At 51.9% G+C, this 24,196-nt stretch overlaps 11 protein-coding genes across 11 annotated transcripts; 7 read left to right on the forward strand and 4 right to left on the reverse strand.

Moving 5' to 3' along the window:
* Positions 1-514: 514 nt before the first annotated feature.
* Positions 515-3,096, forward strand: QC762_200710 (uncharacterized protein). The gene is made up of 4 exons (XM_062886960.1): positions 515-1,298; positions 1,364-1,550; positions 1,631-2,312; positions 2,379-3,096. Exons 1-4 carry the CDS (start codon positions 1,052-1,054, stop codon positions 2,940-2,942), a joined length of 1,680 nt encoding a protein of 559 aa, XP_062746724.1. The 5' UTR covers positions 515-1,051; the 3' UTR covers positions 2,943-3,096.
* QC762_200720 (uncharacterized protein) lies at positions 2,900-6,212 on the reverse strand. Its single transcript, XM_062886961.1, has 2 exons — positions 3,816-6,212; positions 2,900-3,729 (listed from the first exon to the last, which is right to left on the reverse strand). Exons 1-2 carry the CDS (start codon positions 4,841-4,843, stop codon positions 3,123-3,125), a joined length of 1,635 nt encoding a protein of 544 aa, XP_062746725.1. The 5' UTR covers positions 4,844-6,212; the 3' UTR covers positions 2,900-3,122.
* Positions 5,274-6,245, forward strand: QC762_200730 (uncharacterized protein; the record flags this gene model as incomplete). Its single annotated transcript, XM_062886962.1, has 1 exon — positions 5,274-6,245. One exon carries the CDS (start codon positions 5,274-5,276, stop codon positions 6,243-6,245), a length of 972 nt encoding a protein of 323 aa, XP_062746726.1.
* Positions 6,246-7,025: 780 nt separating this feature from the next.
* On the reverse strand, positions 7,026-9,483 carry MBF1 (multiprotein-bridging factor 1). The gene is made up of 3 exons (XM_062886963.1): positions 9,235-9,483; positions 7,879-9,168; positions 7,026-7,817 (listed from the first exon to the last, which is right to left on the reverse strand). Exons 2-3 carry the CDS (start codon positions 8,038-8,040, stop codon positions 7,491-7,493), a joined length of 489 nt encoding a protein of 162 aa, XP_062746727.1. The 5' UTR covers positions 8,041-9,168; positions 9,235-9,483; the 3' UTR covers positions 7,026-7,490.
* Positions 9,484-9,905: 422 nt separating this feature from the next.
* On the forward strand, positions 9,906-11,474 carry QC762_200750 (uncharacterized protein). The gene is made up of 4 exons (XM_062886964.1): positions 9,906-10,218; positions 10,345-10,553; positions 10,604-11,350; positions 11,444-11,474. The coding sequence occupies exons 1-3, from the start codon at positions 10,098-10,100 to the stop codon at positions 10,682-10,684; spliced, it is 411 nt and encodes a 136-aa protein (XP_062746728.1). The 5' UTR covers positions 9,906-10,097; the 3' UTR covers positions 10,685-11,350; positions 11,444-11,474.
* A 25-nt stretch (positions 11,475-11,499) lies between these two features.
* Positions 11,500-13,465, reverse strand: QC762_200760 (uncharacterized protein). Its single transcript, XM_062886965.1, has 3 exons — positions 13,054-13,465; positions 12,953-13,004; positions 11,500-12,846 (listed from the first exon to the last, which is right to left on the reverse strand). The coding sequence occupies exons 1-3, from the start codon at positions 13,274-13,276 to the stop codon at positions 11,586-11,588; spliced, it is 1,536 nt and encodes a 511-aa protein (XP_062746729.1). The 5' UTR covers positions 13,277-13,465; the 3' UTR covers positions 11,500-11,585.
* Positions 13,466-14,468: 1,003 nt separating this feature from the next.
* On the forward strand, positions 14,469-15,962 carry SNF1_1 (Protein kinase; the record flags this gene model as incomplete). Its single annotated transcript, XM_062883236.1, has 2 exons — positions 14,469-15,047; positions 15,107-15,962. The coding sequence occupies exons 1-2, from the start codon at positions 14,659-14,661 to the stop codon at positions 15,960-15,962; spliced, it is 1,245 nt and encodes a 414-aa protein (XP_062746730.1). The 5' UTR covers positions 14,469-14,658.
* Positions 15,963-16,166: 204 nt separating this feature from the next.
* SNF1_2 (Protein kinase) lies at positions 16,167-17,091 on the forward strand (the record flags this gene model as incomplete). Its single annotated transcript, XM_062883237.1, has 2 exons — positions 16,167-16,755; positions 16,811-17,091. 2 exons carry the CDS (start codon positions 16,167-16,169, stop codon positions 17,089-17,091), a joined length of 870 nt encoding a protein of 289 aa, XP_062746731.1.
* Positions 17,092-18,702: 1,611 nt separating this feature from the next.
* QC762_200780 (uncharacterized protein) lies at positions 18,703-19,915 on the forward strand (the record flags this gene model as incomplete). The annotated part of the gene is made up of 4 exons (XM_062886966.1): positions 18,703-18,727; positions 18,783-19,467; positions 19,532-19,597; positions 19,693-19,915. 4 exons carry the CDS (start codon positions 18,703-18,705, stop codon positions 19,913-19,915), a joined length of 999 nt encoding a protein of 332 aa, XP_062746732.1.
* Positions 19,916-20,613: 698 nt separating this feature from the next.
* QC762_200785 (uncharacterized protein) lies at positions 20,614-20,976 on the forward strand (the record flags this gene model as incomplete). Its single annotated transcript, XM_062886967.1, has 1 exon — positions 20,614-20,976. One exon carries the CDS (start codon positions 20,614-20,616, stop codon positions 20,974-20,976), a length of 363 nt encoding a protein of 120 aa, XP_062746733.1.
* A 1,792-nt stretch (positions 20,977-22,768) lies between these two features.
* Positions 22,769-24,181, reverse strand: QC762_200790 (uncharacterized protein). Its single transcript, XM_062886968.1, has 2 exons — positions 23,730-24,181; positions 22,769-23,521 (listed from the first exon to the last, which is right to left on the reverse strand). The coding sequence occupies exons 1-2, from the start codon at positions 23,864-23,866 to the stop codon at positions 22,840-22,842; spliced, it is 819 nt and encodes a 272-aa protein (XP_062746734.1). The 5' UTR covers positions 23,867-24,181; the 3' UTR covers positions 22,769-22,839.
* Between the last annotated feature and the right edge of the window lie 15 nt (positions 24,182-24,196).

Here is a 24,196-nt window from a genome sequence, read left to right on the forward strand (position 1 = left end):
GACGTGAGGGGTGCTTTGGCCTGTCACTTGAACAAACCGCAGCTCAAAGACATCATGATCAAATTCTCCAAAATTTTCACATCGAAACTTGCGCCTTTACTAAACTTGGTGTTTGCCCAACAAACTACAGCGAAGACACCATCTCTGTTGCTCAAGCAGATGGCCTGGCACCAATCATGGGTGATGCGGGAAGATCTAATGAGGTTTCCTCCCTCTTGATCTGCCGTTTCATCCGTCTTCTCTCAATAAGGTAGGCCCGGCTATCTGCGGTACCTTATATTTGATAAATTCGTGACGCTGTCACGTCACACAAAGATGCCCTGCAGCCTTGGCCTGGCCATTATTGAGCCTCAGGGTTGACTGATAGCCACATCTAACAATAGAGGGTTAACAATGAGATACCGTATTTCGTAGCGGTTTGGCGTGGGTTAATCACCAAGACGCACGCTGCACCGATTCTCGAACCTGTGCAAGCTGCCCTTTTTGCCGCGAGTTCTGCATCGTTTGCGAAGAACTCTAGACATCCATGAAGCTGCGTTGCTATGCAGTATACCACCAACCACACCCTCAGCCTTCTGTGTGCGGGGCCAGCATTTGCCCCTTTTTTTACCCCTTTTTCTATCCAATGCTACACGTCCATCTCTGCAGCAACAAAACTGTGGAGATCACCCAAAGGTCTGATTAAGCAGCGCAACCATCACCTGAGGTAGGGCAAAAAAAAAATAGCGGATAAGTCATGTACATGAGATGAGGAATATGGATTAGTAACAAGGTAGCAACGAACCGCATTGTCGCTGTTGTTCTTTTTTTTTTGGCTGTCAAGTTCGGGAATATGACTTGCTCGATATCAATGAAGAGGGGGGATGTGGGGTCGGGAAGCTATGACAGCATCAGCTTGGATGATAGCTCACTTATCAACATTTCACTTACATACATCAAACGTGCTGGAAAGACACCGAGGCTGCCTCATCACTTTTATTCAAGCTGCGCTGCTTGCTTGTAGCGTTGCGACATTCTTTTACAGTCAACAAACAACATCAACGCCATCAAAATGGTTCACCAACCACCCCCTCTTCCACTAGGTTCAGACGGCGAGGTCGACCTCCGCGCCCCCCTGACATCAGATACCATCCTCCAAGTCCGCACCGGCCGAATGGCTCCTCTCGCTCCCTTGAGCATAAAATCCGGCATCAACAAAACTTTGAGGTTTGGACCTGTTCAAATCACAAAGTTGGGGTTGGAAGGTGACGAGCAAGATCCTACGTTTCATGGGGGTGTTGATAAGGCTGTTCACGGGTGTATGTCCCCTTTTTATCTCTCGACAAAAATGTACCTAAACAGTGGCTGATAAGACGAACTACAGACTGCGCAGCCCACTACAAGTCGTGGCAAAAGGAATTCCCCCAAGCCGCCGACAGGTTCGTCCCCGGGGGGTTCGGGGAGAATCTCGTTCTTGGCTTCATGAACGAGAGGAATGTTTGCATAGGCGACATCTTTGAGATATCAGACTCAACTGCCGTGTTACAGATTTCACTTCCAAGACAGCCTTGGTAGGTACCATTTACCCCTTAATCCACCAACCACACAAAACCCCTTCTTGCTTTTTAACAGTAGTGTTATATATATAAAGCTTCAAACTCAACCACCGCTTCCACCTCCCCAACTTCGCACCCAACACCTACAGCCTCTCCCGGACGGGGTACTACTTCCGCGTTCTCACTCCCGGGCCCGTCGAAGCAGGGAATAAACTGACTTTGGTCTCCCGCCCCCACCCCGACTGGACTATTGAGCGCATCCAGCGGTACCTCCATAAGGAAACAGACAACTATGACATGAACCTCGAGCTTTCTCAAATAGAGGAGTTTGGGGCCGAGTGCAAAGACAACTTCACTCGGCGAGTCATACGAGCGAGGGCAAAAGCCAATAAAAAACCAAAGGAGAAGTGGTTGCCCTACCAGGTGGTAGAAAGAAAGGAGCAAACGAAGAGGATAACTTCCTTTGTCCTCGAAGCGGTTGACAAATTTGCGGAAGGGGAAGAGAAGGAGCTCAGCCCAGGTGCTCACGCAAAGATCAAACTGGGAAAGGGCCTCGTCAGGGCGTATTCCATCGTCGACGGTGACAAAGAGCGGTTCCAGTTGGCTGTTGCCCTTGAGGAAAAGAGCCGCGGTGGGAGCAAGTACCTCCATCACGAGGTCAAAGTAGGGGATGTGCTACAAGTGGGGGCTATCACGGCTGCGGTGCCGATTGTTTCAGCGGCTAGTCACCATGTTTTTGTCGCGGGTGGCGTGGGTGTTACGGCGTTTTTGGCAATGGTATGTATGTCTTGGAAATGCAGCTTTAGGTCCCAACCAACCAGGCTGACAAATATTTTCTACAAGGTCGAGTTCTACAAGAGTATACACTACAGCGTTGTCCTGCATTACGCCGTCCGATCTGCAGATGATGTGCCGTTTCGAGACCGGATCGAGGAGCTGAAGAAGGAAGGACAGCTGGTGCTCTACGACAAGGCTGCCGGGCAGAAAATGGATATACGGCAGATCATCCAGAGTAGGGGTTGGAACTCGCAGTTGTATTTCTGCGGGCCAAAGAGGTTGATGGATCAGGCCGAGAGGGAGGTCAAAGAACTTGGTGTTTATCAAAAGGAGGTGCACTACGAAGCCTTCGAGGCAGACCTGAGCGGGGATCCCTTTGAGGCTGTCGTGGCGAACAAGGGCGGGGTGGTTATCAAGGTCGGGGAAGACGAAACCCTGCTCGAGGTCCTGCAGAAGCAGTTTGACCAGCCTGACTCGAGCTGCTGTGTTGGGAACTGCAAGACTTGTCTGGTTGAGCTCAAGGCTGGCCGGGTTGATCACCGCGGGACGGCTCTGACGGATGACGAGAAGGTCACCTCAATGTTGTCGTGCGTCAGCCGTGGGGTTGGACGTATTACCATTGAGATCTAATGGATCGGCCGGGTGGCTTCGTCAAGATAGCCGGCTGCATGTTCCGGTCTGCGTCAGCTGATGCTGTGTTGAGCATGCGACGGCCGTTCAAAAGTGGGTAAAGATATCACCCATTGCACGCTAGAAATGTTGAAGAACTGCACTTGTGATCACTCATCCCGTACTTCTCCCCGAGTCCTGCTACATAACCCCGCTTGTTGATGCCGGTAGTTCTTCATCGGGTCTTTGTCTTTTGGGTACCTCATCAGGCCTCGCCCCAAGCCAAAAAGAGACAACCGCTCCTGCCGCAGCCCACACACCACAATACCATGTGGTGGTTCCCCAACCTGGTCCTGCTTGGATGTACCCAGCTGTGATGCTGCCAATCGTCCCACCGAGAGCGTATGCAGTGGTGAATAGACCATAGGCGATACCGTAGACCCCCTTTTCACCCCACACTCCCGGCTGTTGAGCCTCACGCTCATCGATAGCGTAGGTTATTTCTGCCATGAGGGGTGTGTTGGCCAAGGTAACAAGTGTAACGCCCAACAACGTCAAAAGTGCACAAAGCAAGACCTTGTGCTCTATCGTGTTACGCGTCACAAATCGAAGGCAGACCAACGGCGGGATAGAGAGGGCAAACCCGGCGACTGAAAACCACTTGGCGCCATGCTTGTCGGCGAGCTTACCAACAATCGGAGATACAAAACCGGGGACCATGACACAGATGAAGATCAGGCCGGCTGCCGTCGAGTTCCATTCGAATGTTTGTTTAACGTAGAGCGGAATCACAGTATCAAACGCGAACCTGTCAGAGAAATCAGCACTCGCAAGGCTATTGGCAAATGACCGGCCTATCGGACCCGATCCGGAGCAAAAAGGACAAGTTCTCACACGATACACGCTTCAATCGCTATGCCAACCAAGGCAGCTAACATGCGACGATTCTTGATTAGCTCCCAATGGGGGTGTTTTGCAGGATTCAGGACCGGCGTCGACAATGCTGCAATCGGGTCACCGGAACTGGTTCCGGCTCGGGTCGGTGAGGGTGGCAAGGCTGGGTCGGCTCCTGCATGGCTTGCTGCTTGGACCTGCTTTTCCACATCTTCCCTGTTATCGGTAGTTGTAGTTGCACTTTCAGCTTCCGAAGACTCAGGTCCTACGACCCATTGTTGAGCAACTCTCTTCTCGACCAACACCAGGCGGAGAGCGATATCGCAGGCTACAACTGCAAAGGCGATATAGAACACAGCATAGTAGCCAGCTGCTTCGTATACCGCCCCACCAATAACCGGTGAGATCAGCAAGCCTACCGACATGGAAATCGTGACATATCCCATGGCATAACCGATGTCTCTCCCGACCGTGTCGACCAACAATGCCAGCCCAACCGACCAAACGATGGCGGCACTCAGTCCTTGGAGCAGCCTCCCCACCACAAGCAGGGCAATCGTCTTGCTCAAACACAACAGTAGGGTAGACCCGCAGAGCGCCACCAGCCCAAGAAGCAGCGGCCATCTACGCGATGAGGAATGGTCGGCGTAAAACCCGACAATCGGGGCACCCAGGAAAAGAGTGACGTTGTAACAGGCGAGCAGGATGGCGGTCCATTCTTGCACTTTGTTTTCTGCCAACCCGATCTGTTCCAAGAGGCTGAATGGGAAAACGGGCACGATTAGGCCGTAGAACAGAATGTCGGTGAAAATAGCCAAACAGACGGTGAGGAGGATAAAGAAGGTGGAGGAACGGAACTCGAGGAAAGGCGGTGGTTGTTCAACATTTTTGCGGCGGGTGCCGGGGAAGTTGATAAATGATAGGAGACGTGACCGCTTGGGTGTGGTAGCACCAGCTGAGACACTATCCAAGCCAGTCATTCTCTTGTGACGGTAACTCTTAGTAAATCTCATCAACTCGGCGTACATTGGTTGGGACTTGAGGTCAAGGTATGTGTGTAACCACTCATGAAAAATCAACGAAGCATCCTGGGAGCTGAAGGGGGCTTCTCAAAAAACAAGCAGATTTATAGTCAAAAAGTCATTGACGAAAATGGCGGAAAGCGGCATTTTAGAGCTGGTCATGATGTGACCGAATCGCCAGCAGCAAAAGACCGATCATTCATACAAATCGGAAGCATGAGCTCAAAGCACTTGCCCCAATTCATCGTCACTACCGCCGCTCCGATAAGCTCAGTTCTTATCGCCTATCGCAGGCCAACCAGTAGACTAACATGGATAACGCCGCAAATGCCAAAGTGGGTCACAAAAGTTTCTCGACCTTCAATCAACCACTCAATTCATCGCGACCATCTCCCACACGCGTTCACCAGCCAAATTCATCCCTACATCCCATAAAATGCCTTCAACGCCCCCCACATTAGGGGACTTCACCGTCCTCCCCATCTCCATCCCACCATTACCCTCCTTCCCCAAACCAACAACCCACTACCTCTACCTCCGCCGCAACACCCCCAAGATTCCCACCCCAACCGACTCCCGCTCCCTCTTCCTCACCAACTGCCCAGTCGACAGCACCGACATCCACCTCCGCTCCCTCTTTGCATCACTAGTGGGACCCGGCCGCTTCGAATCCGCCACCTTTGAAGACGAGCGCAAAGACACCGCCCACAAGCTCTCCCCACTGGACGCCGCCGTCCCAGTCAACGCCGTCCACCTCCTCCGAGCGCACGGTAGCACCAAGAAGCGAAAACGCGAGGAAGAAGAAGACGCGGAAAGAAGCAAGGAAGACGAGGCCGCCAGGCTCCCCTCGACTTGGACCCGCCCGCTACGAAGGTCAGGCAGCACAGCGGTGGTATTACTAGCAGACGAGAAATCCGTCGAGCAAGTCCTCAAAGCATGTGCCAAGGCTTCCAAGACGAAGAAGTACCCCGAATGGGGCGCTGGTGTCGCTGATAAAGTCCCTGCGTTGGGATCAGTCTGGGTCAAGCAACATAACCGGCTCTGCTACCCCGACCCTGCCACCCTTCAACAAGCGGTCGACGCTTTCTCTGCTGTTTTTGCCAGAAGGGAGAAGGAAGCCGCCGAGATTTCCAAGAGATTGCGCAACGAGCCGGATGAGGATGGTTTCGTTACTGTGACGAGAGGGGGCAGGAACGCACCGGCGAGCAGGTCCGAGGCGGAGGAGGCAAGGAAGAAGATGATTGAGCGGGCGGAGAAGAAGAGGCAGGAGATGGAAGGATTGTACAGATTCCAGCTGAGGGAGAAGCAAAAGGAGGAGCAGGAGGAGTTGCTGATGAGGTTTGAGGATGACAGGAAGAAGCTGGAGGCGATGAGGATGAAGAGGGGCAAGTTTGTGCCTGAGGCGTGAGGAAGGGTTGGAAGCACTGGAAGACAAAAATGAGATACCCCAATGGAAAGCGTCAAGGAAGTTCGAAATGAGAAGTGATATTGCGAATGGTGAGTTCATTTTCTCTGCCTCTTTTCTTCTATCACGCTACAAGACTATGATGACGCACGCGGGGCCATCAGATTATCCATTGTCCTTTGGCGTTTTCATACCCATCGAGGCGAAGGATGTATGCTGTACAAAAACCGCGTTACAATAATCTTCTCAAACAATCTGAAGTCTTTACCTACTACTCTCTTACCTCGTTGAGCGCAAATCTGGAAGGGGTTGCAGTTTCGACTAACATTGTCAATTTTACTAGAGACCTAATCAAGTCAGGACGGAGAGTGACCATCACAACTAGATATCGATGTTCAAGGACTAGAGAAGGTTAGGTCATCTTGACATAGCCTTAGTTTGCTGGGCTGCCCTTCTACAATGTAGCAGCTGCAAAGGTGCAATGCCAACAGTATTGTCGTATGAGAACGAGAGTTTGAGGAAGTTTAAAGATTATCCATCCTTGGACTCGTGATGATTATGAGTGATGTGGGAGTAGCACTATTGAAAGCTAGTGCTTCGTGGCTACATGAAGTTCGGCAGTTATCCTGCCAGCGGGCTCTTGATGTTTGACATTCCTAGAATGCCAAAAGACCATCGGCGATATCCGCCAGGATCAACAGTTAGCGGCTCCATATTTTGGATTCTTGGACCTGCGTCATAGGAATACACATTGCTGATTTGACGTCACAAGGTAACTTCAACTTCGTGATGGATACTCATTAAACATACGAAGACAAAAAGGGTTCTATTTTGCCCTTTGTAAAGGCATCTGTCTGTCTATTCATCGCAGAATGATTCTTTACAATACACGAAAAGATTTCGCCTTCTCGACTTGCAAACGCCGCCATTTTCCCCCTCTTCAAAAGAGAAACACACAGAATGCAACCCCGCCCAGTGTCCTCGCTGATAAACAGCCCGTATGAAAAACCCAAAACGCTAAAAAGGAATCTCATGAAGCTCATCTATCGCTCTGCAAAACCCCACCCATATGTCTTGAAATCATCATCTCTAACCCAACCAGCAAGCTAGCCGGTGAAAATGAGGATGGTTCATTATCCTCCCTTCCATGCCCCATGTTATCCCAGGACTCGGCGTTTATATCCCGCCCAGTCCCGACCCATCGAGGCAGGACCCTCTAGAAGTAAAGTTATCCGGACATGAGTCCCTTCACTTCTTCTCCTTCTTCTCAAACTTTGGCTTGCCGATATCGCTCCCTCTGAGTTTGACGTTGAGGACGCGCTCCATATTAGAAAGGACCTTCTGGTCTGGGGTGGCGTCACCGCGCTCGAAGGAGGCGACGATGGTGGGGGTGGTGTTGCACTTGGTGGCGAGATCCTTCTGGGTCATGCCCTTGGTGCCGTTGGGGTTGGCGAATTCGGAGCGGGCTTTTTGGATAGCCTGGCCGACTTCCTTGCCGACGGTCTTGGGCTTGACGATATCGTCGGCGCGGTCGACCATGGTGAGGCGCTGGCCTTCTACACCGGGCTTGGAGGCCTGGGGATGGAAATGTTAGTTATTGATGACTACGCGGTTGTTAAAAAGACGCAGAACATACAGCGTTGCCAGCCCCGAACTTCTTCTCGGTCGCGATGGCGGCACCGCTACGGCGAGCAGCGTTGAGGGCTGATTGACCGCGGACAACAGTCTCACGGGGTCCGCCGGCGCCGCTGCGGACATTCTTTCCAATCTTGACTGTATCGGTATCCCAGGCAGACATCTTGACGGTTTATGTGGGTTGTTTTTGTGGTTGGGGACGAGAAGATGGATGAGTTGTTGAGAAGGCGAGCTGAGTGTTATCAAGCTGGCGAGATGTTTGTTTGCTGTGGTGGAAGGTGATGTCTGCTGTAAAAAAAACTTCCAGAAAGAAGTGGATGCAAAGACAAAGGTTGTTGGTTTGTCCTGGATGGTTGCAGCGAGACGGTAAGGCGGGGATTTAAAGAGGTGGCTTCCTGGTCGGCGCGGAAGGCGATGGGCGGCCGTCGAACCGCAGTGACTCGAGCGGCGAGAGTGGTTCGCACCCAGCAGCCCCGCGCCACAGGGAGGCTGTGGGCCCGACCAGCCCAGGCACGCAGGGATCCACCGGCCCGGCAACTGGTGGAGGGCATGCCCGTTTGGGGATTCTGCAACTTCAACACCACCACTCGGCCGCGATATCCATATTGCCTTCCGTCCCTGACATAATTCTTACTTTGGTCTGAATTTGGTTCTTTGATATTCCAGGGGACATGTGGCGGTTCTAGGTTTCAAGGGGCACCTACCAAACGACGCTTTGGCCTGCATCCTCCACCAACGCCATGTGGCGGCCATGGCTGACAAAGCTCCAGGTCTTTTGACCATAGACAGCCCAGATGGCAACTGGTGCCGATTTTACTTTAGTCACGGAGATACCCAATGCTTCAGGACCTGCCTTCACTATAACTGTTCCCCCAATATCCGATATGTTGGTCTGGCTTGATTCCAACACTCCGGGATTTGGACAACGCCGATCTTGGCAAACCTGTTCGCATATCTTGCTGATGCAGGCTCCCGAATGGCCAGTTAGGGTCGCCGGAGTTACTTGAGAACACCTGTGTCCGATATCAGTTGCTTCGCATCCTAAAAAGCAGTGCTGGTAGAACAAAACCTGCCGGGTGCCTCGCCGAGCAACACTCCTGAGGATATGCTCGTTGACTGCGAAGGAGTTGTGCCAGGCAAAACCTCGTTTTTGGTGGTTGAAGCAAACTGGCCGCTCTTCGCGGTCTCCACATCCATCCGAGATAATTACCATCATGCAATGAGCACGCTGAGGAGGTACCTGGTGGCACAGACCTCAGGCTTGTTTTCAGGCATGAGTAATGGCCGTCGACTCCAAGTTTCATGGTCAGATAGGGTTGGATGAACCATGGCAGCTTACTCACAGCACCATACTGACACTAGGGAATGATTCCTCGTCTCGATATTCACCTATGGTTTGTTGAAAGACGAACAATTCGGAGTATTGTTATTCAAACGAAACATGTACCGTAAAACAAACTGATGAGGGGTCTCCGGAGGTCAGTCGGGGTTGTCGGACACTTTTAACCAAACAGACAGTGACACAGATATATGTCTATGTCAATGCTGGAATTCTACTATCTCGGTCCCGCGCTGGCGGATCCGAGTAACAGTAACTTAACATCCCAATAAATAGGTCAATTCCAAATACCCCGTTACATAGTTGGTGGGATTGTTGCTGACACCTACCTATATATGGAAAGATAAGTTTGTGGGGTTGCCCAATCATGACAAATAAGTTATACCCCGCGCCAAAAGCTGCCATTGACAAGACAGGAACCACAACGTTTTGTCGAATTGGTCTTTGTGAGTCCGATCCTCGTGGCAGGTCTACTCGGATGAGAAGCTCTCACAGGAAACAAGGAGTTTTTCCAGTGCTTCCAAATTCCCCATTATTACCCGATCCGGGGGAACGGGAGATGCAGGTATTTGGAAAACAACCCTGTGATAGTACCTTATCTCACTGTTGTCTGGGTCTGCCGATCCGCAAGCGGCGCTTGGGACTGTCTCTTGTGTCCCGTCAGGAACTTGAACCAGCCCCGGAGCTTATTCACATTGTACATTCGGGACAGTAGGTGAGTTAGTGCTCGTTTGAGTATTTAAAGACGTTGATCGTCCCCTCTTTGTTGAACTTGCTCTCCATCTTTCATCTCACAACATCCAGTCTCATCAAACTTTGCTTGACTTGTTACCTTATCTTTCACTTGTATATCTTACACTTGACCATATACTCAGCTCAACATGCCTCTCTCCGGACACTGCCTTTGCAAAGCCGTCACCTACAAGGTCGACATTGACGCCCCTCTCCTCACTGGCTATGACCACTGTGATGATTGCCAGCGTCAATCGGGCTCTACCTACTGTAAGATTATCCCGTCATTATTCCTACGTCACTGCCCGGACTTGAGGTGCTACCCCGCCTCGGACCTGGCTCCAACCCCACCACCGTTTCGATCTTATCAGATCGCTAACAAATTCGATGTAACAGCCCTTGTAGTCGTGGTTCCCAAGGACAAGCTTGAAGTCAAGGGACCCGTCAAGAAGTGGAAGGGCACTGCCGACTCCGGGAATGCCGTCTGGCGTTGGTTCTGCGAGGAATGCGGCTCTCCCATTGCTCACGACCCCGATGCCGCTCCCGAGATCATTGCCCTCAAAGGTGGCAGCTTGGATACCGAGCTCAAGAAGGACTTGAAGCCTGTGAGTTATTAGTCAATCTGAGCAAGAACTGGAAGCTAACAGAAGCATAGGACACCGAGATCTGGACTGCCAGCAAGCTTCCCTTCTGCCAGGAGCACCTGGCGAAGCCTTTCGTGCACATGCCCCAGTAAATACTTACTATCTTTTCTAATCATTGATTGATCTGGCATAGCACTCGCATAGCAAACTGGGAGGATAGGGACTAGCATATGAAGGGGCTGAGAAGGCTGATTAAATGAATCAACTCAACTTTATATAGCGATGGCGAACCAGACGAAAACAAGAAGAAATCCAAAGGCAAGGCCGTGTCCAAGACCCCAGCGAATGCGGGAACCAAGATCTCCAAACCAGTAAAATCGAAGATACCTACCCCGGCGAAGACAGCTGCAAGTAAGAATAAGTCCACGACGCAAGCGTTCACAAGTAATACCAAGCCCGCGAATAAAACCAAGACCACGGCGGCGAGTAAAGTATCCGGCAGTAAGGTAGCCAAGGAGGATGTCACTGGGATAAGACGGAGTCCACGTTTTAGACCCCGTGGCGGAGATCCATTCCCGAAGAGTCCCATGCCAGAATGGGTTTGAGGAGATGGGCCGTTGTTTGGTCCGCCATCAAAACGAAGTCGAGGTAGGTGAATGCTGTAAAACCACCGCATACATACTCCCTGTTTTACTGCCGAGGAAGTCTCCATTTCCAGGTCCATCTATTGGGGGCTATCGACCTGTAGGTTGACTCAACATCGCTTGAAACTGAACCGTCGCGGACCAAGAACGTCGTGTAACAGTAAAAAAACAGAAGTAGGTATCACCACCGGGCCAACAAATAGCAAGTCCAAATTTCCACCCTCGTACAACTCCGTTCCTGGAGCCAAGCTGACATAGCAGCGGTAGAAAAAGTCATTCAGGAGTTTCAGGAGTCAAGGTTCGAAACACTGTATCTACTATCAAAACGCCAGCTAGGCAGTAAAAGACAAAAAACACAATCCCATTCAACTACATCCAACATGAGATTATAAATACCCTTTCATGTTACTCACCTTCCATAACCCCCCTGCAACCAACTCCTCCCACCTTGTCCCCCTTGCTGTCCCTCACCACCCTGGCCCTGTGGCCTCTCATCAGGAGTATAAAATCTCTCATCCGCCAGACTCATCGGGCTCAACTGCCCAGGATCACTCCCATAAAGCTCAAACCTCGCACTATCACTCCTCTGAACTCCCCCCGCTTGCCCAACATCACTCTCCGTAACCCCACTCACACTCCCCATCCCCGTCCCCCCCGTAGCCGTCGTCGCCTGCCTCCTAACACCCCCCTCGGCAATCTCCACAGGCCGCTGTATCTCCCCGGGATCATTAGGCATAACCGGCACCCCCTGCCCCGTAAAATTCGCCGACGGCGCCGGAATAGGTGACATCATATTCGGAAAGTAAGCCTGCTGGTCAACCCCCGGTGTCGTGCTCGTTGACTGAGGATTAGGACTCCCAACATACCCACCACCACCACCGTTGGGGTAATAACCCCCAAGATTATCCGGCGGCGACGGATCAGAATACGGCCCTGGCCGCGCCTCAGGACCGGTGTACTCCTGCGTCCCAAACGGTACCCGTCCGCTCTGCACCTCCGACGCGGCTGGTCCTCCCCGGCCGTCTTCCGTCCCGCCAATGAATCGGGGAACTCCAGAAGCGGAAGTCGCAGTCCCAGCTTGGGTGCGGCCTTTGCGTCTGCGGTGCCAGTACCATGTTGCTGCACCTATTAAGATTCCGGCTGCAATGACGACGCCTACCGCTATGCCGGCTTTGGCGCCGACGGAGAGGTCGTTCGAGACGTTTGCCTCGTTGCGGTCGATGGAAGAGATGTCGCTTCCTGTCGGGATGACGGTCGTCATGGCACACACCGGGGAGCCGTCAGACTGGGAACAGGCGAGGGTGTTGGGGCAGCAGCCGCCTCCTAGACTGCTGGCGCAGGTTATTTGCCCTTGGGTGCAGCCTGATGGGACGGGGGTTAGTAAAGGGGGGGTGGAGGGGGCAATGGTGTTGAGGCATAGGGAAGAAGTGCCGCAGGTTTGGCCGTGGCGGCAGCAGGCGCCGCCAAAGTCTAGGGGGCAGCCGTAGTAGGAGATTTGAGGGCAGCGGCGGGGGCAGCAGGCGGAGGAGGTGGTGGTTACGGGGGTGTTGGAGCTGGTGCGGGTGACGGTGACGAGGCATTGGTATTTGTCTGCTGCGCAGGGGGAGTCACAGGTCGAGCCGATGCGGCAGCAGGCGGCTTCGAAGGGGTTGGTGCTATTGATGATGCAGCTGTTTGGATGTTAGTATATGAGCCGGTGTGTGTAACTGTGGTTCCATGACGCCGGACAGGCGCATAGATCCTCTAAAGACCTTTGAACTTTAGGGGAAGACCTACTATTGATTATTCGGACAACAGAATCGTTCTCCTGGAGGCCCCAGCTCGCCGCCTGTGATATTGTCAGTGATAATGCTTGAGGGAAGACGATGAGAACTTACATGGATGCATATCATCTTGAGGGCATCCAACCTGCCTCTTCTCCATTGGAAATCCCGGTATGGCATAGAAGGCTCGCGGCATCAAGTATCCCTCATGTGGATGGGATGTTTCCATCGCGGCAAAGCGCTCATGGCTGCTGGTGGTGGACGGAACGGCAGCGCGGACGTCCCGGACAACGAACAGAGCCGCAATGAGTGCCCGCGCAATTATTGAGGGAACCATCGTGAGAAGGCGCGCAAAGTAAACTCAGGCTAATTAGATGAGTAAGTAAGGCACCGAGACCATGACTGAGAACATCGCCACCATCAACAACAACGCCGCCGAGGATGGAGAATGGGGTGAAAGAGCAAAAACTCGAGATGTCAATTCGATAGTTCCATGGTGGTGTAGTCGTTGGAAAATCCAACCCGGCCTGGTTTACGAATACTTATGCATGTCAGCAGCGCAGCACCTCTTCCCAAACCCTTCTCGTAGTTCCCGATCGAGCTGTTTGGTGTGAACACCCCCCATGGAAATAAGGACCCAGATCACCGGCCGGGGTTCTTCAATGCCCGTGGACAGGGGTCATGGAGGGGTCTTGAGCGCGATGGAGCTGTCGTTGCTACCCTTCCTCTTCCAGATGAAGATGGTGGCTGTGGGTTGGCCGACCGCAGTCACTCCCAGTTGAAGAGCCAATAGTGGCAGAGGATGCACGGCTCCCGTCTTTTGCCCTCCAACCCGGATAGATGACAATCTTTAAAATGGATTTCCATAAGGCGGTGCTCGGTAAAGGAATTGTAAATGCAGAAGGAGGAGGCCAACGGCTGCTGGTTTTCACATGCTAGTTTGTTGGTGTTGGTGAAAGCGCCAAGGGTTACTTCAAGAATGTCAGCAAAGTTGAGCTTCCGACGGGGATCTCCAAGCGTGGTGTATGGTTCGCTGATACAAGGTGAGAGCATGCCGTAAGGTGAGAGCTCACACCTCACCTCAGACGAACCATAGGTAACCCAAGTCGAAAAAGGGTCCTATTTGTGAGAGCATATTGGCGGGGCTCTAGGATGATTAGAGAGATAATGGGGGTCGTGGTTGTTCGAATCCCATGGACGAGAGTGGTCATTGTAAAGATGTTATGTCGTTATCCTCATCCAAACACCCATTCCTGCCTCGTCTCTCGGCGTAAGAACGCACCGAGTGGCCGTGAAATCCATCATGAAATCAACGACATCACCGATCTCCAGATATGAATTAAGGTTTTGGGGCACCCCAAGGGCACGGTGCTGTCAAAATATAGTGCGGGCCCCCAGCGGGGTACCCCAGCGCTAGCAGCTGGCGATTGCTATACCGCATAGGACGGCCCCGTTAAGTGCGATTTCGGCGTGGCTGCCCCGCGCACTAGGGCCAGATACCGACAAACCGAGCCGGGGAACCCCTCCGCCGCCCACCCCCCGTCCCAGCATCAACACCGCACATCCAGCCAACGACGGGCGTCTTCAAAGGGGTCACTGCAACAAAGTTGAATGCCGCACTGCCGCAGCTTGACGTAGTGGGCTCCTTTTCCACATACTCCACCCACACAACCGAAACTCGATAAACCGATTACCCATTCCACGATAGCCGTCGCCAGCATGGCCCAGGCCTACGACGACGAGGAGCTGTCCATCTCCCTGTCGCCCTCTCAGATCCGCCGGAACAAGAGACAGGGCGACGTAGGATACGGCCAGACTCCCGTCGGCTCCATCAACACCGCCATCATGCTGCAAGGCAACGCCAACCCCCAGTTGCCCATGCGCGACAAGATGCGCACCGAGCAGCGCATCGGCGCCTACAACATTGTCAAGACGCTCGGCGAGGGCTCCTTCGGCAAGGTTAAGCTGGCTGTCCACCGCAGCACCGGCCAGCAGGTTGCCCTCAAGATCATCTCTCGCAAGAAACTTATCAGCCGCGACATGCAGGGCCGTGTCGAGCGCGAGATTGAGTATCTTCAGCTGCTCCGCCATCCTCACATCATTAAGCTGTATGGTCCTCGTACCACCAACGTGTGATCCACGGCTGACGCTCGTGTTATACTCCTAGTTATACCGTTATCAAGACCCCGACCGAGATCATTATGGTCCTCGAGTATGCCGGTGGAGAACTGTTCGATTACATTGTCCAGCATGGCAAGATGCGCGAGGATGAGGCTCGCCGGTTCTTCCAGCAGATGCTATGCGCCGTCGAGTATTGCCATCGCCACAAAATTGTCCACCGTGACTTGAAACCCGAGAATTTGCTTCTGGATGAGAACCTAAACGTCAAGATCGCCGATTTCGGTCTCAGCAACATCATGACGGACGGAAACTTCCTCAAGACCAGTTGCGGCTCCCCCAACTATGCGGCCCCTGAAGTTATCGGCGGAAAGCTGTATGCCGGACCCGAGGTCGATGTGTGGAGTTGCGGTGTCATTCTCTACGTTCTACTTGTCGGCCGTCTTCCCTTCGACGATGAACATATCCCGAGTCTGTTCGCCAAGATTGCGAAGGGAAGCTACATGGTACCGACTTGGATGAGTCCAGGCGCATCCACCCTTATTAAGAAGATGTTGGTGGTCAACCCGGTCCAGCGTGCGACTATCGAGGAGATTCGACAAGACCCATGGTTCCTCAAGGACCTTCCATCGTATCTGCACCCACCAGTAGAAGAGTTCCTCAACACCGGCGTCGACCCCAACAAGGCTATCAGGGTGAGCGACATCGCCCCTGGCGCACCTCCACAAGAGCAGGTGAAGCTCCACAACGAAGTCACCGAGAAGATCAGCAAGACCATGGGTTACGGCAAGAGGGATGTCGAGGAGGCGCTGGAAGCCGAGGAACCATCCGCCATCAAGGACGCCTACATGATTGTTCGCGAGAACAAGCTCATGGAAAACAACCGTAAGTGCACTTTTCTTTGATGTAGCCCTATTCTTCCTGTTCGTAGTGTGAACCCCATTACATGCCTTTCCTATGTCATTGGCCATCGCGAGCCTGACGGGATTGAAGCAACCCTTGGACACGACAATCCCTTTGGGTCATCGCCGACAGACAACATAGAACTGGGTACTAAAAGCGCCGAAGAACTCTCAGTTCTCACACCAGATGACCCGAATGCGAGTCCCATGTTGGACGCCACAATGTCCTCGGCCCGTTCCATCGCCTCCACGAGCACTGGAGCATCGGCAAGGCCCTACGTTAGCAAAGTCGGCATCCTTCCCAGCAGTCTGCCGGCCTACCACAAGGTATTCATGGAAAGGGAGAAGGCCAAAGCAGAAGGGCAGGATAACTTTCCCGATCAACCGCCAATTCCCGAGCCAGGGGCTCCACGAAGCCAAGCAGACCAAGAAGAGACTCTTCGACGGCTCAAACCCCACAGCCGTAGTTTTGTCCGCATGGAAGATGCAAAGCGGCCCCAAGGCCTCACGCCAGTCAACCCACCAAAAAAGAACAAGCCCGTTCGATGGCAGTTTGGCATTCGCTCTAGAAACGCACCTTGGGAAGCGCTTGTTTGTATCTACAAATCTCTCCACAAATTGGGAGCAAGCTGGATTGTAGATGAAGACTATGATCTCTTGCATGAGGAGGATGAACATCAGGATTACGACGGCAGACACTCTAGGAAACCGAGCTCGTCGTCCTATACCGACCCAACCAAGCACTACAAGCTTCCGGCCGACCCATGGCATATCAAGATCAGATGGTGCACAGACAGTATGCCCCCCTTTTTATGCCCCCTATCTCTTCTTGGCCCTGACAGCTATGACAGCATTCCAAAAACATTCCGCGGCCTCGGGCCTGAGCGAAACAGGTCATTCACAACCACACCACGTCACTACTCGCGGCGAGAACAAGGATCACAAGGTGGTGGCGACGAGGATGGACGTACAGATCTACGAGATGGAGCATGGCGTTTATTTGGTAGACTTCAAGGTGGACGGGTACGAAACCCCCGAGGGCAAGCTGCTCGAGGACAAGGAGGTGACAAGCCCCTTCCCATTCTTGGACATGGCCGCGAGGCTTATTATGCAGCTGGCGGATGCGGATTGATTATTGCATATTAATAGAATTCTGATATTTCCGCGGATGGAGAAGATCAACATTATTTCTTCCGTTTCTCTTTGTTTTGCTGTGTATTTGCTGAGAAGGGTTGCTGTTTGTCTGTTGCTTTGTGGAATTCCCATCACTTGACGGCTGGGGTTGGAGGACGAATTGTATCATTCCAGTTAGCTGGATCTGTGTGTTTGATACCTGTCTGTAGTCGAAATCGGGGCTGTGGCCCCCTATCTGTATCATCGACATGCAATGCCGGTAAGGCCGCACCCGCCTCATAGGCAAGCATGTTGAGGTGGACCCATGGGGCCACAGGCTGCTGTTTTAGCTTCACAGCATGTGTTGTGTGAGGGAGCCTCTCCAATCATCTCCAATTACGGCTCTTACAACTCGTGGCCCTGTCATATGGAAAGCGAACCGACGAATCGGATGTCACCATGTTAATCTATCCTGTACTTCACACAAGAGCTGAAGCACTACTACCCGTCTCCATAAGGATGATCTGCTCTAGGTGGAACGATACTTATACCGTGCACCCTCGTAGGCTGGCCATTCTGGCATGAGCCATGATCCAGGCTGACTTCAGCACACTGAGCTGTAACAATGGCAACTAACTCACCACGATGTGACGGACACCAATACGCACAGGTCTCAGGACCAGCGTCGCCGCAAACCACGGCGACAGGAGGGCGCGTTTCCATGGAGCCGCCGTCAGTGCTCCTTTCACCGCCGAGTCGTTATGCCAGTCCAGTATCACCTTTCCCCCAGACCGAACACCACAAGAAGTCGAGCAATATCACATTCGTTCCCATCGTCGATACGGACGAAGATCCGCAATATGGCCACACGCCAACGAGAAAACCAGCCACTTGGACTTGGTCGGCAATTGACAACTGGTGGCCTGAGATCGCCAGCTCCTTGCTCAGTCTCTTGTGTATCCCAGCCATCTTATCCTCTTACGCAGCTATGATGACCGCCCGCTCTCAGAGTGGCACCTCACTATCACACTCAACACCGTGATTGCTTTCATATCCACCATCTGCCGAATGTCCTTCATTTATCCTCTGGTACAGGCCCTTGCTCAGCAGAGATGGAGCTGGTTCAAAAGCCCTAGGTCTCTAGACGATTTTCGTGTATTTGACGAGGCCTTTAGGGGGGCATGGGGCAGTTTGTTGTTGATGATTAGAATGAAGGGGAGGTAAGCATTCATGATTTCACCACGCATGATTGAATGGTGCTGGATATTGACAATATTTGTATGAAGGCCACTGGGAATTGTCAGCTGTCTCGTCCTCATCACAAGCATCGCTACCTCGACTCTCACTCAGTCTGTCGTCACTTACCCAAGTCGCATGGTGCCTGTCATGGGCAACGACACGGCTGTTGCGAAAAAGTTGACGAGTTCTACTATGTCTCAGGCAACCGCGCTAGTAAGTAGGATGCCGCTGTTGAGACAGCGTAACTCAGCTAACATGTGGCCAAGATGGGCGCTTGTTTCCCCTTCAGCAAGCCCTACGAAGCAGCGGTTCTACCACACCCACACAACTTGTGCCCTATCTACCACCCACCTGCCGAACTTCCGAGTGCACATGGCCCGAATTCAACACCATGGCAGTTTGTGTAAACATGACCAGTGCGTGCGGAGTACAACCACGAGCAGAAATTCCCAGGCTAATCACTGCGGGCAGATGTCACAAGCCTCCTCACCTACGACGACCTAATCCCAGGAACATCCGAGTGGCACAGAGGCGGCAAACCAAGAACAAACGTCAACCTACCCAACGGAGTCAGCTTCCAGCCCTACCCCTACAGAAAAGCCGGTCGACAGATCGGTCTCGATGTTGGCATCGGAGCAGGTCTCACCTCCAACTGGTCAGAGCCGCAGCGAAAACAGGAGATTGCCTCCCTCTCCTTCAACGGAACAGAAAGCCAGAAAGCCGAACTGACGAGCGTTTTCCTCTTGTATTCTGATCCCATCCGGGCGACAGAGGTGATGTTTCACTACTGCGTCAACAGATACAACATGTCAATATCGGAAAACGTGCCCAAGATCCAGCTTTTGGAGTCTAGTACAAAGGTCGAGTATCACGATGCTGAACACTCTCACATGTACAAAACTCTTGTCGATCCTCAAAACTCGAGTGTGACGTACAAATTCGGGTCGGCGTCTAATCACTTTCTTACTGGGATGCTGAGGGATTTTTTCATGGAGAATTCCACTGATAGATCGATGATGGGGACGATGAGGGATATGTTTTCTGTGTTGCTGTATCAGCTCCCTTTTTCGAAGGGGAACGACGATAGAGAGGAGAGGGATGAGCAGGGGTTAGATGATTTTGGGTATGATGTTGTTAGGAATATGTCGTTGAATGTGTATGTTTTTCCCTCCCTTTATTATTCCCCCCTTTGATCGGCTGGCTGATTGTACGGATGGCAGTATGTTTGACAGCACGACGCAAGCTGTTTCCAGTCTGGTCAGTGGCACGGCTTGGCAGGAGGAGAGGTATATCTCTGTTCGGTGGGAGTGACTTTCTCTTGTGGCGGCGCAGATTGGGTTGGCGCTGGTGGTTTGGTGTTGGTTATGGTTCAAACTGCGAGGTTGGGGGTGCCGGTGGTGAAGAGCGATATTTTGCCGGCGTTTTTTGCTGTTGGGTTGGCGGAGAGGGCGGAGACTGAGAGGGGGCGGGTGAGTGATGTTGGGTTTTCTCCAGAGGTGAAGAAGAACGGGGCGAAGCCGGAGGAGAGCTTTGCTTTGATGGGAGAGCTGCAGAAGACGCAGAAGGGGAAGTGGGTTTTGGAGGGCTTGTATAGGAGGAGGTGATCTTGGGAGTAATAGGGAGAAGTAATGATAGGTATGAGGGAGCCTTTTTTGGAGCTACCTGATGGTTACCTACCTACCGAGTTGATATGCCTTGAGGCTTGTTGACCGTTTTTCAAGACCTATTTAACATGTGATGAGACCCAGAAAGACGATTGGAAGAATCTGCTTTGAAGACCTTTCGGTAGCTTCAAGTAGGCTCCTGTATAGTGTCTAAGGTATTTCAACCTCACTGTTACCTAGTATAAAATTGATTGGAAAATGAGACAAAGGACTTTGAGCCAAAGTCTGGCAGTCGAAGAGAGATGAATGAACCGACCAATGAGCCCACAGACGGCAGCGAACTTCTAATATACATAGCCGAGCTATGGAAGTGCCTTACTTTATTTTCCGTCTTTTATCTCATACTCAGGCAATATCAAATGTGGCCGATTGTACCTCCTGTTGAGTCATGCCGTTCCACAAACTGAAGATATATCTGCGTCGGGGACGTACTTCGCCATCAAGCCGTGAAGTTGTATACCATCACGGATTGGTGAGTAGGTACGCCAGCGTCTTCAGACGTGATGATGTCTCCCAACCAAGACACCACGACACTTAAAAACCCCCTCGGGGCAATTTTTTGGAAACCTGTCAACCTGCAGCACAGCTACCGATATGGCACAAAACACTCACCTCATGAGAAAAACCCCAATATCGACATGATTCATCACGCTTCACTACGGTCGCTAGGCACGATGCTGCCTGGCCCGATCGAAGCCTCGTCCATGGTTTTCCTTCCAGCCAGTCCATATAACAGTCCAGCAACGGTTACATTGTCCGCAAAAAGACCTGTTTCTAAACTCCGGACAGCAGTGATTAATTGTGGGCAGGAACTGGCTAGCATTGCTTTTAGTCTTTGCCTGTGGCTTCCCATAATCATCGGTATATTGCACGTTTATGATGGGCGCCCTCTGGCGGACTGGCCGCTTCCAATTACACTCAACGCCCTTATCGCTTTCATTTCAACTGCCTGTCTTCTCATTAATGCAGGCTCTCGCTCAGCAACGGTGGGATTGGTATAAGCCCAAGGTCACTTGGCGATTTTAGTGTTTTTATGAGGCTTCGAGAGGAATATGGGGAAGTGTGAGACTGATGGGTACAATGGGAGGAAGGTAAGAAGTCTACACCAGCCTTAGAATTTGGCATTCCATAACTAACACTTCCTATACAGGCCGCTGAGTAGTAGGACATGCCTTGTTTTAGTCACAAGTCTTGCGACGTCAACCATGACTTAAGCCGCCGTCACTTATCCCGTCCGTTTTATTCCTGTTAATGACGTCGAGTCTGCTGTGATTGCGAGATGCACTGGGTCGAGAAACATGAGGGCATTGAATCCGTAAGCAACACTTCCTAAAGCGGCGGGAATAATACAGTTTTGACCTGGAATAAAGCTATAAATTCAAGCGACTTCCCGTGAGCAGCCCTTTAACTCTGTCATCTCATAATTCGGCATCACGAGTACCAATCTGTAAGACCGCAAAACGCACATGGCCCGCGTTCAGTACCATGGAGGTCTGCGCGAAAACTGCAGGTAACGAACGGGATAAAACTCAAGCCAGTAAAACCAACCCCCGACGTCTCAGGTACCTTTACCATGGTCGCAGGGATCACTGACCCATATTGGTCTCGTTCAAGCCTCTCTTCACTGTGCTTTAATGGGACTGATGAACATAAGGTGCAAATCGCAAGTCTTTTTTGCCCTGGCAGATTTGCCGTTCTATCGCGCATACGAAGTCATATTCTACGACTGCGTCAACCGATACCAAGTATCAGTATCTGAAAACATACCAACGACAGAACTGATTTCGTCAACCGCTCACACAAACGTTGGTGACGGTGGGCAGTGGTTGATCGACAAAGAAGACCCTCTTATCACATACCTGGTTTCCAAAGGCTATAGCACATTCACGTCCAAGAACCTGAACGACCTCTTCCTCCAAAGCAATGAGTTTGGACAAATGCTATGGGAGTGGTGGTCATACTATAATAATTCCAAAGACGGACAAAATTGGACAAGCCAAGACTTGCATCTTGACTCCGTTATCCATAAAATGTCACAGAATCTTGCTGCTGAGCTCACCAATGAGTATGTCAGACTTTCGCTTCTCAGCTTCAAGCTTCCCAGCGCAAAAATGATATCGACCCCTACCCACTCATCCGAGCATCTCAGCTAACAATCTTGCATCACAGCCTCCTCGATCCCAGGAGTGAGGATGTTAGCCTCGCGTTGGGAACAGCATGGCAACAGGAGATCTAGATCTCAGTCCGTTGAGAGTGGCTTTTACTTATCGCCGCACAGGTTTATCTATCTCTCATTGTCCTCATCATGGTCATAATCCAGACATCAGATTTCGGCCTCCCCGTGGTCAAGAGCTCCATCCTGCTTGTTTTCTTTGCTGTTGGAATGGCCGACAGAACGAAGATAGAGAATGAACATGGGGGAGGGGCTGCCGGATTAGCCACCTCTGGCTTGACAGACGAGGAGAAAGACATTGGCCCGGAAAAGGCATCTAAACGGGGCAAGAAGATGGACAAAACAACACCCAAAGAAAGCTACGCCTTGCTTGGGGAGCTACAAAAGACACAGAATGGAAAATGGGCTCTCACGAGTGTGTACCGGGAAGGCTGACGATAAGCGTCCACCAGAGCTTCATCTCGATCTAGTACAACCAGAAATTCTAACAAGACAATCAACAAGGGATGCGAACACTAGTATAAATATATACAAAAGGCTGGACAATATATACAATGGCAGGCCTTACAGCGCAGCACACATGGAGGATCGATATTAACGAAAGTGAAACATCACGTTCTCAGCCTCAAACATTTCTTCTGGGAGATCTATTACTCGTTGCCTTGTCCAGCAAGTTCGACTCTATCCTGCCCTAAAGTCTCCCCTCCTCCAAAACCTCGATCAGTTCATCCAACCTCTCAATCACCAAATCAGTATGCTCATGGTCCACCAAATGTCTATTCACATCATTGACCAACAAGACCGTCTTGGCACCCGCCCTCCTCCCAGCAGTGATATCATCCACTGAGTCACCCACCATTATCAACCCACTCGCATCCGCCACCTCCTCTCCCCTCTCCGTATGGAGTAGCTCCCCCTCTTCTTGCCCCTTCTCGGCAATCTTTTCCTTTTCCTCCGCCTCATCAACGGGAATGCCAGGCTCACCAGTTGACTTCCTCACCAAACCCCAAGAACGGGCAATATGGAGAATACCAGCGGGGTCGGGCTTGGGAGGGCGGAAATCACGGGTGACGATGGGGCCAAAGACGGAGGAAGGGAGGAATTTGACAAGGAGGTTCTGGACGGGGAGGTCGAAGTTGCGGGTGCAGATTCCTTTGCGGATGGAGCGGGAGTCGAGGTAGGACATTAGGGGGGCGAGGCCGGGTTGGGGGACCTGGGTCAGCATGGCTTCGCGTTCTATGGTGCGGATTTTCTCCATGGCGGTGTGTTGGTCTTCGGGGGTGGGGAGGGAGTAGACGTGGTCGAGGATGTCGACTGATTTGGGAATGCCGAGGGCGGAGCGCATGGCGGCGAACATGTAGGTTTGGGGTTCACTAGTTTTATGTTAGTTGGCATTCTCTTGAGGTTGGGGGGAATGGAAGTGAGAGTGAAATGGTGGGTGAGTGAGACGTGATGGGTGGGAGGTATGAGATGTGACAGGTAATATGGGGCAGGCTTCATAAGAGCTAGAGGTCGAAAGACACAACCTCGAAGTCTGACTCAGGGACTCAAAGCCCAGGCTAGAAACACAAATAAGCTCACCATAGCGTCCCGTCGACATCAAAAACGATGCCCTCTAGCTTGCGGGTGTTGGGGCTAGGAACAAACGGCTGTTTCAACGGCGCGAATTTCCACGGGGCTGAAGTAACGGCGGACATGATGGGCCAAAATCTTCGCATCCCACCGTCTGGAAGTTACTTGAAATAAAAGGTGCGGGGTTGCCAACAACCCTATATCAAACTTGTAAAGAAAGTGAGGGTATCACAATATCGATAACTGACGAGGGGCTCGAGTGAGGATCCAATTCGTAAATGCCAAGAGATATAGCTCCAAAAAGATTGATGCTTAAATAAACGGCACAATGAGAGGTTAGGTACCAAGGATTCGGAATGACGAGAAAGGCAATCAATCAGCAGCTCAGTGTGAAACAGCACTCGCACAAGTCACACTCTGTCAAAAGAAGTCTCACCTGACCCCGCGATTTCAGCTTTTGCTTGCTCTCAAAGTGG

This window comes from Podospora pseudocomata, assembly GCF_035222375.1.
Source record: "Podospora pseudocomata strain CBS 415.72m chromosome 2 map unlocalized CBS415.72m_2, whole genome shotgun sequence".
In the NCBI taxonomy this organism is placed as follows: domain Eukaryota; kingdom Fungi; phylum Ascomycota; class Sordariomycetes; order Sordariales; family Podosporaceae; genus Podospora; species Podospora pseudocomata.